We start from the raw sequence: 14,798 nt of genomic DNA, 5'->3' as shown, positions 1-14,798 counted from the left end.
AAAATCAGAAAAAAAAAAACAGATTGTTCTCGTACCTGGTGTGATGCGCGATTTAGATTTTACGACGAGGCTGATGTCGTCGCCCTTCACATCATGCCTACGATTCCGCGCTCACAAACTCTTCTGCGGTTTACAGTGAGGCGCGTAAACATTGAAGGCGGTAAGCTCGCCCGTGTAATGGAAGTACAGCTGCTTGGAAGAGTGACGACTTCCTGCCCTATAGGGGACGGCCCTCCAATGCCATGGCCCAGTGGCTCTCTGGGTGGCTACACATTGCGTTCTAAGCCTCGGAACTTAACCCTTCGCGAAGCCAGATGTTCTTCCGTTCCCTTCGTTTGTTTCGTCGTTCTGTGTACTATAAGTTACTTTACATGTAAAGCTAACGATCATTTGTTATGGGTTATTAACAGGACGCGGACAATAAGGTGTATTAGCCGAAAAGTTCAGCGTAACTCTCAATGCGGAGTTCTTACATCAGAATGCGTAATGTGGAACAACTGCGCATGCCAATGTGGTTTAGACAAGATAAATCTAATTAGCCGAATACTAACGACGGCCGCTCCTCGTGGCGCCTCTCAGTAAGACAGCATCAGTCACCACTTTTTCTTAACAGAAGCGGGATTGGCGTCAATCTCAATTACTTCATCAAGTCATAAAAATGCTCAGCAATGTCTATGTGGTGCGGGGCCATTCCTTCGATCTTCAGACAGAAGTCGCTCATCCTCCGGTTGCTGGGAGGGTGGTAACAAAAGGCTTAATGGTTTGTCATGATATCAGTGCATACGCAGAAATATTAAGAGCGGAGCTGCTTTACAAGCCGTAAGTTCACCATTGCAGGGAGGAAATACCAACAAAATGGTGAACGCCCGTTAGCGCGTGCCTCGCGGCGACGGCCGAGTCCCCGGCTGGCGCAGGGGGTGTAAGAAAAGAAAAAAACTCTAGCACTGTCGTCAGGTGCTCCCGCACATGTGAGAAACTCTAGCGCTAATGATAAAGATGAACAGACACCTTGCTTGGGAGAGGTCATTGCGACCGCCGCATACACTAGACTCCATTATGAACACAGTTCCATTATGGATTCCATTGGAGACATGGCTACGACTGTCCCAGTCCTTCCCGGGACGACTTCAGATCCCGCCACCGCTGCCTCGAGTCGATGACGAAGAGGTGGTAGAAGTCTAAAATGCTGAGGATGGCTTTGCATCCACCACTCGCCACGAAGAAAACGCAGACCTGTCCGATCCATAGGACGACGATTACTAGCACAGCAACTAAGCAAATAATTGCTTGATTGTAGGGTTTAACGCGCCGACGCAACGCAGGCGATGAGGCGCGCCGTAGTGGAGGGCTCCGGATTAATTTTGACCCCCTGGGGATCTTTAACGTGCGCCGAAATCTCGTACACACGGGCGTTTTTGCTTTTCGCCTCCATCAGAAAAGCGGCCGCCGCGGCCGGGAATCGAACCCGCGACCTCGTGCTCAGCAGCGCAACGCCTTAGGCAACTAAGCAAATAAACGGATACTGAAACTTAACTATGTGTGCGGCAATGCTCAACTACAACAGCTTCGCCGTTCAAGTCTTGAGCGTGCGTGCATGCTTCGCTGATTTTTTCCTTCACACACATAATCATATACACAATTCATACTAGAACTAAACCCTCGTCCCAGCAGCGTTATGTGGATTCCCAGGAAACTTAATGCTTTTTAGCCGCTACTCGATCCATCCTGTAAGCTTCAGGGTGGAATCAAGGTGAAGTTGCTTTTTGACGTAGGTAGGAACAAATATTTTATGAGAACTTGCACTGATCAAACGAAGTCAAAAGCGTGCAAAGACGAATTTCATGCACCAACAAAAGAATTTTGCTCATACGAAATACAAGGCAAATAACCACGCCAACAAGCTATGAGCGAACTAACCAGAACATAAAACACATAACAAGCAGTACATATTCGCAAATAACTGTACTTCTCATCGCCGTTGCAAAAGTGCGCTGTATTTAGCAAATAACATGAGAAATACAGCAGGACAATGACAATGCACAAATGATAGCGCGCTCCGAAGAAAAAAGGAAACAGTATTTATAAGAAAGTTCTAATTAATCAGAGCGACAAGTCGATCTTACAGCATAGGCTGTTCTGAAGTCGGTGCGGGCGAAGCGACAAATGTTCAGCACTTTTACGGCCAGTAAAAATGTGGTAATAGATAAACCGATTATATCCCGGTTGCTCGATTGATTGATTGCAGGGTTTAACGCGCTGACGCTACGCAGGCGATGAGGCGCGCCCTAGTGGAGGGCTCCGGATTAATTTTGTCCACCTGGGGATCTTTAACGTACGCCGAAATCTCGTACACACGGGCGTACACCCGTGACCTCGTGCTCAGCAGCGCAACGCCTTAGCCAGTGAGCCACCTCGACGGGTATATCCCTGTTTATTATTCTGCGATTCTGAGGGAAGACTAGAGCGAGCAGAATATCCGTTTTAGCACGGTTTCACTTACGCAATGCACATTAATTAGGAACAGTTTGGGGCGAAAAGCTTTGGGCATCAAAGTAACATATAAACATGAGAGGAAATCCAGAAATACCTGCTATAATTTTTTTAATACACATGCCCGCTGTGGACAAAAACATCGCTCAGTCAGGGCATAGAGAGTGAGGAGGAAATTAAAAGCACTAGAGCAAATTGTGGTATATCAAAACTGGGAGAAGCTCTTTGAATCAAATGACTTTGATAAAGCGTCCGTCGATAACACGCCGTACCCTGAAAGGGCATTTGATAAAGCCGCCTTGGATAAACTGTCCGGACGCCATCGTCACATGTACTTTGATCAAAGGACGTTTGGTTACAGGTCAATTTGTTACAGTGGAAATATGTGGTAGGGTGATTCCCCGTCATGAAATACATAATTAGTTCTTTGGTATTGCGAGCTATTGTGCAGCTGGCCATCCACGATTTTTGCACTCTGTCATTTCAGGTGTAATAAAAACTTGTATAAATTTGTTTTGAGTTCAGCATCTTGCAATCTGTACGCCTGTGCGTGGCGCTTTCAAGGCCGTTGTTTTCGTCCCCGATGTGTGTTTGAATGATAGAAAATTGGCGTAATCTGGAGATAAAAATATGGCCAAAATAGAAAAAAAAATACCAGAAAAGAAGATTCCAACTCGGTCATTTTCTTATTATTGGGGTTGTTTCTGCTCTCCGTAGCCAGTTTATTGGCTGGTTCTACTAGGTTTTTCTTAAGCAGAAACAAAGGCTGCACCAGGAAGTTACAAAGTTTTTTTGGGGGGGGGGGCCGGGAGAGTGGGGAAGGGAGGGTGGTTATAGGACGGGAGGAGTTTTGCAGCAAGTAACAATAAGCATCCGTAACTGTCTGCATTGAAAAAAAATTTCAGAGGGTGTTTGCATCCTCAAACACCCCCAACCTTTAGCTATGTCCTTGGCGAAAACATAAGGTGGATTGTAAGAATAGTTAACGTGAACCCATGACTTGCGGCTTCGTGCACAGTTTTTGAGTGGGAGTTTATTGACTTGCCGGAGGTTATTATTTCATGGTATGAATTTGTAATTTTTAATTTTTCAAATATAGTTTTTCTGGGTCCCACGTGCCCCCATTGACACTATGCTATTTTACTGAGACCCCAGGGTGGTATTCACTTCGGTTGTGTCACAAAATGTCGGTTACAAATATTAAAAGCGTATGTAAAAATAAGGGGATTGGGTGAAGTTAGCGGTTGTATATGAAAACTGTAACTTTAAGGTATTTCGCATGGTTAAAGGTCCACGCACACATTGTATAACTTAGTAAAGAACATTTAACTGGAAAATATCGCAAACAGTTCAAACCCCTTGCCTTGTCAAGGAAACAAGATGACGCCTAAATATATGTGCTACTCCGTAAATGCTTGTGCAGGAGATGACGAATTTTTTTTCTGAATATTTCCCGAAGCAATGCTATCCGAAAGGCTATTCCACAAACGAATGGCCATAGGAAGCGCAGAGAAGTTTAACGCATGTCTGTTTAACAGGCCGAAATACATACCCGAAAAATGCAATTGATGAGATTTGGATAGGCAATATGAAATGAGTGCCGTCATAAACATTTTTTGAGCAAGAATAAAAAGGTGACATTACGGCAAAGAACGAGAGGCTGGAGGGAATGATCAAGCTTTATTAGTGTTGCGCTGGAATGGTGCCTGCAATCACGAGCGGGCAGCTGTATTTCGGACCGATTAGATCATGTCGATTATATAGTGCAGATGCGGCCACAAACTATATGATGCGTGAACGAGTTGCGGGTGAACTGACAGGCCAATTTAAGGATACTCGAAGGTGAATTACCGTAATGTCTTTAACGCTTCTTCACATATGGCAGTAACGTGGGATGAATGTGGCTCCGTGGTCGGCGTGGGATGTATTGTCATAATTTCCTAATAATATTTTGTTGTGTTTGCAGAGAATGCGACGCGGCAGTGCTGGGCCAATGGCACGTGGGCTGGCAGGTCCGACTACTCGAGCTGCCGACCCCTTCTTGAAGGAGCCACAGACATGCAGGTTCGTTGGGGTCAGTGTATGTTGCTGCGTACTTTGGGTTTCACTCCACTGAAGAGCCGGAGTGAGCTAAATTGAAAAAGAAAATTGCGGATGACACTTTGGTCTGGTGACTGAGATTGCGCGGTGTTTGCTAAATTCGTTTCCAATTTGTCCACATAAATTTAGTCAGGCCATATTCGTTAGATGCGTTGAAATTTCACTTTCGTTTAGTCATGCCACGCCTTCTCCAAACTGGGGCGGAAGGTCCTTACGTGCCTAATGTCACGCACGTGCATGCCCTCGTCTCCCTCTCCGAAGTAACATTGGAATTGATAGTTGTGTATACTACAGGAAAATCTGGCGCCCGTGGCTCAAAGAGCCAGGCTTCAGAGAGCGTGCTGTCATGCACTGGGTAGGAACGTTCCACTTGTTCTTGGCACGGCTCATTAACAGGCTGAAAAGTTGTCTTTGGCGCCAGAAAATAGCACTAAAGTTTTTACACACGGTCATTTAAAGCCATTTAAATATTAGAGGAAAGAGGTCCGATAGATTTATTTGAGGAGATATTTGTAAATTTCATAGACGGCGAATAAGAAAAAGAATGTTACGACCTCTTGATACTTTTGGCTGCCAAAGCGAAAAGACGCCACGTGGATAGTCAAACCAAGATGGAAAGGAACGTTGCTAGCTGCTATGGTGGCGGTCGCGGGGGCACTAGATTCCAGTGACACATTTCCCTCAAGTATGTAGCAGTTTGACAGTCTGTCGCCACAACGTCAGCATTTTGTTTGGCTAATTGACGATGTCCATCTGGACCTGACGTCACCTCTTTGAAGCCCCTAGACACGCCTTACCCAAAGGGGACATCAGGGCGATGTGTTGCCGCGTTCTCTACAGTCAGGATTTTTATGCCTTCAGCAGTGTTTTTTAAGTGCGAATGCACTTTATAAGCGACCCTGAATTCCGTTGACCGCCGTCCGTCCACATAGCAACAGCTGCGGGTGAGCGCGCTCCTCGTCTTCCTTGGCAACGGGAGGAGATGGCACATACCCACGTGGGGGATTGGCCAGGAATCTCCTCGTCTTCCTTGGCAACGGGGGGAGATGGGCGCGCGCTGCCTGGCCGCTGACATGGCACATACCCACGTGGGGGATTGGCCAGGAATCGGGCGTGAGAAGGGCTAATGCACCCGCTTAAAGGAGTACTAACACGAAATTTCAAAGCTGAGATCCGCTCTAGCAATCAAGTACAACGACAACACAAATAGGTGTCTGTGCATGGAGCATACCCACGTGGGGGATTGGCCAGGAATCAGGCGTGAGAAGGGCTAACGCACCCGCTTAAAGGAGTACTGACACGAAATTTCAAAGCTGAGATCCGCTCTAGCAATCAAGTACAACGACAACACAAATAGGTGTCTGTGAATAAATGCATCTTTCTTTCTTTGTAGTTGTGTGTGTGTGTGTGATCTCTCTTTCGCGAACATTACCGAACCGCGCAAATTCAACTCGTGCATTCGCACTTTCACATTCTTCCCCTCGGGGAAATGCGGGGAAATTTTTCTTTCTTGAGCCACTTATATTGGCGCATTTCCTTCGTTCGTATTCTTTTCATTCTGTCGAAAAGACCAGTCGCTGGCAACCTGGCCATTTCAAACCCAAAGTGCATGTTGTGGAGGTTATTCTATTGCAGCGGGGCACCAGTTTTCATGATGCCGAGGGCGGACGAAAATACGGGGCAAGAGGAAAGGGACGCCACTGGCGCTGTTTAGCTGAATTGTTATTGGAAAAAAACACAAGTTATTTCAGCGAAAAGGCTGGCCTTGCTAAAGGGCCCTGCTCCCCACACACTATTGAAAGACGCGTGCACGCACGCGCGCACAAGCACTGACACGCACGCGCGCACACGCACACACACACACACACACACACACACACACACACACACACACACACACACACACACACACACACACACACACACACACACACACACACACACACACACACACACACACACACACACACACACACACACACACACACACACACACACACACACACACACACACGCGCGCGCGCACAAGCACTCACACGCACACATACACACAAACACACACGCACACACACACACGTGCGCGCACACACGCGCACGCACTCACGCATACACGCACACACACACACACACACAGACGCACGCAGGCAGGCACGCACGGACACACACACACACGCGCACGCAGGTACACACACACACACACACGCACGCACGCACACGCACTCACACGCGCACACGCACGTACACGCACGCACGCACATACACACACGAGCGCAGGCAGGCACACATGCACGCACGCACACATGCACGCACACACAAACGCACGCAAGCACGCACGCACGCACGCACGGACACACACACACACGCGCACGCAGGTACACACACACACACACACACGCACGCACGCACACGCACGCACACGCGCACACGCACGTACACGCACGCACGCACATACACACACGAGCGCAGGCAGGCACACATGCACGCACGCACACATGCACGCACACACAAACGCACGCAAGCACGCACGCACGCACGCACATAGAAGAAAGCACTTCAAAACGTCCCTTGAACATGAAAAGGCCGTAAAAGACGCGTGCCATATGCCGTTGAGCAAGCTTGTGCTTCCGCCCCAGCTTGGGCAGCATTCTTTAATTCAAGCTCAATTTTCTCTTTTCTTGAGGTGGAACAAGAAGGATAAGGCGGATATTAGCGAACAAATGAGCCCGTTCAGAATGGCCGCCGAATAAAGATGGGTAGCGGTGAATGCGGCCCGGTTAGCGGTCGAGCGAACGGCTGCGCTACCCATGAGGCAATCAGCAAAACACGCGATAGGAAAAACGCTAGCCAGTGCGGTTCGAATTGAATAACCGTGTGGCTAAAAGTGAAGCCAATCAGGAACCAGGCTGATAGAATAAAAAGTAATATTCGTTCCCTTTCCCCTTGCCACGTTTGTTGGACATTTAGGAGCCTTTTACCGACAAAACTAGAGAGCCCCATGTTTTTTCCTCACTGTTAGAGGATCGGGTTAAATTTTATGTTATCTCACACTGAAATGGGGTTGATGCGCCCAATTAAATGGGTTAATTAGGAGTACACAGTGTTACATTCTTACCCAGTTCGTATTTTCGTAATCGTGCCAACTTATCTTCATTAGGGCATAACGAACTGCGATGATAGCAGCCAGCCTATATCTTGCAATGTTGTTTACGTAATATTGAGAAAGGAAGTATGGCAAATTTGATCTCTCCCGTGAACGCACAACGCCGTTACTTGCACGGTGCAAAAGCCGTTCACGACCATTACGATTTCGTAGATTTTACAGCGTGCGCTTAATTCGTTCCTGCCGCCGTACCCGCACAAAAAAAAAAGAAAATATTGTCAAACGCCTAACTGTTTTGCGCATCGTTGAATACACCAGCAGGCGCAAATGCACACCATCTTCTCTTGTTTACAGGTGGACGAAACGCTTCTGTACTACATCGGCTACGGTCTCTCACTATGCGCGCTCACGCTGGCCCTGTGGATATTCTTCTACTTCAAGTAAGTATCTGTATTATCCATATTTTACGGGGTCTCGCAATAACAAGAGCAGAGCTCTGCTTCGCACTACGAGTCATGAACGCGTAAACTTGAGCGAGCCTTTGAAATAAACCGGCTGGGCTATTACCTTTCTGTTCCACAATTAACGTCGCAAAAGCGTGGACTTGGCTGAGGAGATGACGCCATATTTGTTTTAATTAAAGCTCGGAAGAATTCAGCTAGGACATAGAAGCAAGGCAAAAGAAAAAAAGCTTACGTGCACACAAGATTTCAGTACACGTTAATCATCGCAGTGTACGCCGAACCGATCCGGTTCCATCCAATTAGGCGTCAATAATACGCCAGTGCTTGCTTCAAACTTTAGTACGCTAACCAGAATGTGGAATTCATCAGTTCAACCAAGTTTTTTGTTTGGTGTGCACTGGCGGGCTGTTTGACTTTGTTTGCAATGCTGGCCATGGACGTGTGCGTGCAACTATAGGGCACATTGCAAGTCATTCGGTGTTGTTAGTTGAAAAGCCACCGAAATCATTAATTGTGGTACGTAAGCATCCACCGCTTACTTGACAAATCTAGGGGTAATAGGCGCTCACGCACGATACATTTGAAGAAGATAGTATTCTATGTCCTATTTTTTGGTATAATACAGGTATACTGAAAGGTATAGCGCCCGGTCTGGTGGTATAATGTCCCTAATTGTTTGCAAATATCATGAACCTATTTTTGTCTAAGGGCACTAAAAAATTCTCCGCGCGCCCGCTCGCTTCGCTGGAAATGATGTAAAAAAACTATGATGTTTCTGCCGCCATTGCTTGAAAAACCTTCTAAATCTCCCTCGCATCCCTGACCTTGTACCCGCCCCTGTGTCGCTCTCGTCTCCGTCGTTTACCAGCCCCCACGCAATCCTACCTTCCCCGTCCTCCTATTTTCCCCACCCACCAACGCCACTTCCATTCTCCTCTTCAACCGTTTTTCAGTACTCCTTTGCCTGCGTCTCCTCCCCTTATCTCAGCTCCGTCACCCAACATTTCTCCCCTGATCCCCTCTCCTCCGTCAGCTCTCGGCCCCATGGCATCCTTCCCCTCTAGCTGCACTCCCTTCCTCTCATCCTTCTATTCCCCCACCCCTCTTCTATTTCCCCCTCGTCCCTAACACAGCTACGCTGGCCTGCCTGGGCCCTCTGTTACGAAGTCTGGATATGTCACAACGGCCTCATTATACTTCGAACTCATTACAGCGCGTTTTCGGTAATTCTGTGACAAACTAGCGGTAGTACCCTGTGAGGCCTGGGTGGGCCGCTATGTGATGAGTGATGACACTCATGGGTACAGCACGTGTGCAGTAATTTCTTACTTGTCGCAATTACGTAGTTTACCGTGAAGATTTACAAAATGAGGTACTCCCGCCTGCTGTCAATATGTAGGCTCCTACCGGAAAGGTGTGGTAAGGAGAAACGGAGGGGTATCTTGTTTTATGAGAACTCTGCAGAAACAAATTGTATCGAGATGGTGCCCTCAAACGACTACCCACCCATGGAAAGTGTTATCTAAGGAGGTATGAATTGTACTCATCAGACAAACTTTTGTGATAAATAACATGGGCGCGTGATTGCATAAGGGGTGATTGCAGGGGGCGCGTGATTGCAAAAAGTCCCAACAGATGGCGAGAGCTATGGGAACGCGGAAAAACTGAAGTGAATTCAACGTCCACAGGGGTGTAAGTTAAAAATACCGCTTGCCTCTTCATACGCGTCTTAGGAAAATATCCTGAAATTCGTTTTTGGACACCTTTATGGGCAGCATTTGCAAGCTAAAACGAATTGGATATATCAACGGCCTGTATAGGTATTGAGGAATCTGTAAAAACACGCAGTTTTCCAGAAATATTGATTCTCCCTATTAGGTGGGTGTTATGGAAAAATCTCCTAGCACAGTGTTTAGACAGCTGCATGAGTTACCTATATCAACGAAAACCAGTTCAATATCTTAGATAAAAAATGAATATGTGACAAATTATTTCAGCACTTTTCACTCTCTCTGGCATATTTTCTCAAAAGGTAAACAATATTAATCTCCTACACTATATTCAAAATGTGCTCATGAAATTCGAAACAGTTTCAACAACCAGATTGGCTAGGGGTCAACATCACAGGTTACGCCTTTTTGGCTCGCCAGTTGTGTCAGTTAAACAAATTCTTCTCGCCCTTTTGCCGGCGTTACAGGGCGAAATGATTGAAGTTGGTTTGTGCATTTGCATGAGCAACATTTATTAGCAAAAAGCAATTGGGTGAATCGAGCAGTGAAACATTATTATGTGAAGCATTTTTAAGAACACCCATTTTGTTCTAAAATGCAGAATCGCCCCAACAGTTTTGTTGAGGGCGAAATTCTAGAATCTTTTATATTTTATAAGGCCTACAATATCAGCAAAGAGCACTTAGATATGGGAATGGATGAACGAGATAATCACACACATCGGATAATCGGAGCACAATTTCAAAATACAAATCCTGCCTTAGTGAGCCTCTACGGCAAGGCGCCAATGCACTACTGAAATTTCAAGTCTCTAGGCCTCGCAGTATTGGCTGGGTGTGGAGGAGTCAGTCATCCAGCAAGTCAGTCGGTGGGTCTGTATACGTAAAAACAAAAGAGTGAGAAACTTGTGATGTCACCTAACGATCTTGTGAAAGCGTGACACATCAGTGAAGTGATAGTGAGGGAAATCACTGTCCATTTCGCTGTGTTGGTGGTCGTTATTTAACGGGTTCACAGATTGTGTTGTTGTGTGGGCGCTTAAATCTGTGGCACGCTTACAAAATGAAATTAAGTTGGAACTCAGCAGTCCTCTCGTATGCCTTTCTTGCGTCCATATGTTTTTGCCGTGCTGTAGTTGATCATCCGAAAAATGTGTGAACAGCCCAGTTGAGCAATCTATCGGGGCAGTATATTTTAAACTGAATGAAAAGAACTCCGACGCCTAAAAAAGTCTTGAAATAGCCAGAAGGAAACCCAGCAATAGAGAGAAAAAAAACCCCCGCATTTCCCCGAGGGGAAGAATGTGAAAGTGCGAATGCACGAGTTGAATTTGCGCGGTTCGGTAATGTTCGCGAAAGAGAGATCACACACACACGCACAACTACAAAGAAAGAAAGATGCATTTATTCACAGACACCTATTTGTGTTGTCGTTGTACTTGATTGCTAGAGCGGATCTCAGCTTTGAAATTTCGTGTCAGTACTCCTTTAAGCAGGTGCATTAGCCCTTCTCACGCCCGATTCTTGGCCAATCCCCCTCGTGGGTATGTGCCATGTCAGCGGCCAGGCTGCGCGCGCCCATCTCCACGTGCGCGGACATCGCCGGTGGACGCAGGTTCAGGGTCGCTTACGAAGTGCATTGCACTTAAAAAATCAGTGCCCTTCCACTCTGTCAAGAAGGAAGACCAGCCAAGCTTGGCGTAATTCAAGGAGCGCAGGAAAAAAATGGTTTGTAATTTTCCATTGCGCATACGTCCCAGTTAATTAGCTGAATGAAACCTATAATGACTAGTCTTTTAATCTGGGGGACAAGAACGGGTTTCCGTTTCCCCCCTGCGACGTAGGGATCTTACTAGTGCAGCACACCAACCCAAATCACTCGACCCAAAACGACAGTAGTCAGGAAGCTTCGGGCGGTGAGGCGTCCGCGTCGACATCTCCTACGAGCGCAACGCGCATCAAAACATCGCGAAATCTCCAGTCTTTTTTGCCAAGCCTAAGTTTCAGGGAAAGTACGGCAAGCGAAGTATGCAGGAAATTCGCAATAACACAATTAGACAACCAACAGATAGGAAGGTCACGCGGTGTCCATTGGCATCAGATAACTTCGGCGACACTTCCGGCCGATGTTCGGGATTTCAGATGGTTACGTGGCTGGGAAGTTTTCCTGACGTCTGACTATCTGGCGAGATTCGGCGTTGTGCGTTCCGCACGGTGTCCGCACTGCGTGCCACACTGAAACATCAGAACATGCCTTGTTTCACTGTCGTGTAGCGGCGACGTTTTGGCTGTATTAAGCACGCTGTTCAGACTCACACTTCGAATGAACACACGTTCAAATGATGTGTTAGTCAACTTTCTGATGTGCGCTGGTGCTTTTGTTTTGTGAGAAATCGTGGTGCCGCATGCCTTCTAGCCCGGCCGCAACGGGCAATGTTCCCACCGCTGTGGCGTGTACGGTTGATTTTGAGGAGCCATTTGGAGCACGAGTTGGCAGCTCTAGGAGAAGAAGTCTTCCTTTCGGGTTGGTTCAGGCGCTTTATAGTGGTCAGGAGCAACATACTGAGCGTTGCTCTAGTGCCGTACTGAGTTCAGTATAGTTGAGGAACTCCTTCTTTGAACGGTGGTGAACGTTGTGGGACTTCATTTGTAGTAGCTTGTCGCCCACTTCAAACACTTTTGTGCCGTGTGTAGAATGACCATATTACATGAAAACTGATTAGACAATTTTTGTTCTCAGGGAACCTCTGTTACTACTAATCGGTGTGGCCTGATATGTGGGTTATAATAAATTCTCTTTACCCCCCCCCCCGTACCCCCCTCACTGATTAGCGCACAAAGCCTAGCTGTGCGTGCGCAACCTCGTCAGCCCCCCCAAACGTGCACGCATAAGCGGACAACTGGTGCTGCGTGCATGTTTTTATGTGAAAGACACCGGCAAAAATGTCGCGGCCGAAGCCCTTCACTCTAGACGAAAAAGAAAAAAAAACCGCCAAAAGGAGGAAACACAAGGGTTATACACAAGGCACTAGCTTTTGCATAGGTAAGAAAATTTGGCTTCCAGGCCAATGCATACATATATCCACGCAGACTGTATGTGAAGTCGAGGCACGGACACCTTCGCTGTAAAATTATCACACTATGTCACCGAGTGCAAGAATGACTTGTGACGGAGAAAACGCGTTGCTACGCATTATCTAGAATAGCCAGTGCATGGCCTTTCAGGTGGCCTCGTCCGATGCGCGTAGTACCCTTGTTTAACCAAGAGCCGCGGCCCTCGCTTGAGAGGTAGGACTCGCATTTAGCTGCTGAATAACATTTCTTAAAATTTTACGCGTCAGTTATGCTCCTTACACTTGAAGATTCGCGTAGCAGGTGCACGAAGCTCGGGGATGAGTGCTGGCGCAGCGGTAAGAATGAGGTCGTGGGCCCAGTTTGGAAGGCTGAAGAATGTACGTGATTATGCTGCCTTCAAGATGGCTAAAACACTAGAAATAATAATAGATAAGCAAATACAGAATGCTCAGATTGAACAGATGAGAAAGGGGAAAGAAAATTTTCCTCGTCAAGCGACACGGTATGGCTTTAATTTGTAGCCGGTTCAGAAAGAACTATCTATGAAACGCATATACTTTAATGATACAGTAAATGAGAAAGCAATAGCGTTGAATTATGGAACGAATATGTCGGTTCTGTATGCGCCGCCATGTCTTCTGAATCCACTGCCGTACGCAGCGTACTGTTAAATTTTCATAAATGTCTCCGCGCATTCAGTGTATGCACGGTAATGACGTGGGGCCTACAGTGGCAAGTGTGCAGCGTTAGTTTTGTTATGATGTTATATATCTTCACAAGGGAAGTGTTCTAAGCTTTATCATGATGCTGCATTTTCTCAAACTTCGGCTCTAACTACACAACAACGAGCATCCGTTCCATTAGGGGCTGAGCACAGGGGGCGTGCGTATATGGTTTGCGCTTCATAAAACATTGCTGTCATCATCGTGGACCGGTCCATCGCGTATGGTGTGTGCATAATTTCGTAGGATCAACACACGGCGTGGTTAGTTTGAGACGCGATCTGCTGCCCTGCATCGCAGGCTTACGCAACAGAAATATCTAGATGGGGTCGCCGCATCACATATTTATTCGCTGCCGGAGAAAAAAATACAACGTAGCGGAAAGGAAAAGTGGGACGGACGGATGCCACGCGACAAACACTGTGCCGTATCTTTCATCTCCGACGCTTGCTTATTTCCGTTGTCAGTGCAGTGGTTAGTCCCGTTTAATACGAATCATTTTTCGGCTTTTTCACATGGTTGCGCGGCGTCAGAATGCAGACATCCAGGAATTCCTAATTTAAGAACAGGGGAAATAATAAAATTATTGCAATATAAAAGCAATGGTCAGGGGCTGCTTTTGCCTCTTGTTCTTCTTATTTGACGGGCGTTGTAAGCCGAACTTTGGCGTACGTGGAGCATGCGTGTGCCGATTTGCTTTCAACCACCATTGCTTGCTGATCTTGATGTTTTGTACTGATATACCGTCTGACTTGACTTGTTCTACTATTATAATAATCCTAAAAGAAAGCGCGCTTCATTTAGAAAGAGAACGCCCGAGTTGGCAGCGATCGACCTTGAGCTGCGAAATCAAATTACTTTGATTCGACAAAGGGGACTAACCTCGACATGACGCGCGTAAAGCGCTTGACGCATCCACGCGCAATACAAACACAGCTTTCGATGTTGTACATAATGACTATACTCGGTGACAACTTAAGAACGGCACCGGAAGTTGCCGCTGTACCTTATCACCGTAGCCGGATGTTTCTCCGCGCGGTGCAAGTAGGGCGTTACTGGGAATATTTTGAACATGGCGTGAGCCGTTCCCGTGATTTTTTGGACTTAATATGCTTATA

The 14,798-nt window shown here is 46.9% G+C and overlaps 1 protein-coding gene across 3 annotated transcripts in view; it reads left to right on the top strand.

The window, feature by feature from the left end:
- LOC144137553 (diuretic hormone receptor-like) overlaps positions 1–14,798 on the top strand; it is a 291,661-nt gene that overhangs the window by 216,010 nt on the left and 60,853 nt on the right. For all 3 annotated transcript variants that reach the window (XM_077669485.1, XM_077669484.1, XM_077669483.1), the window contains 2 exons: positions 4,457–4,554; positions 8,045–8,130. In XM_077669485.1, coding sequence (XP_077525611.1) covers positions 4,457–4,554; positions 8,045–8,130 — 184 coding nt within the window. The remainder of the gene's footprint in view (positions 1–4,456; positions 4,555–8,044; positions 8,131–14,798) is intronic.

Source organism: Haemaphysalis longicornis, unplaced genomic scaffold (assembly GCF_048455015.1).
Source record: "Haemaphysalis longicornis isolate Haplotype H1 unplaced genomic scaffold, Haemaphysalis longicornis Haplotype H1 scaffold_40, whole genome shotgun sequence".
In the NCBI taxonomy this organism is placed as follows: domain Eukaryota; kingdom Metazoa; phylum Arthropoda; class Arachnida; order Ixodida; family Ixodidae; genus Haemaphysalis; species Haemaphysalis longicornis.
This window is presented reverse-complemented; position numbering and strand designations above follow the sequence as displayed.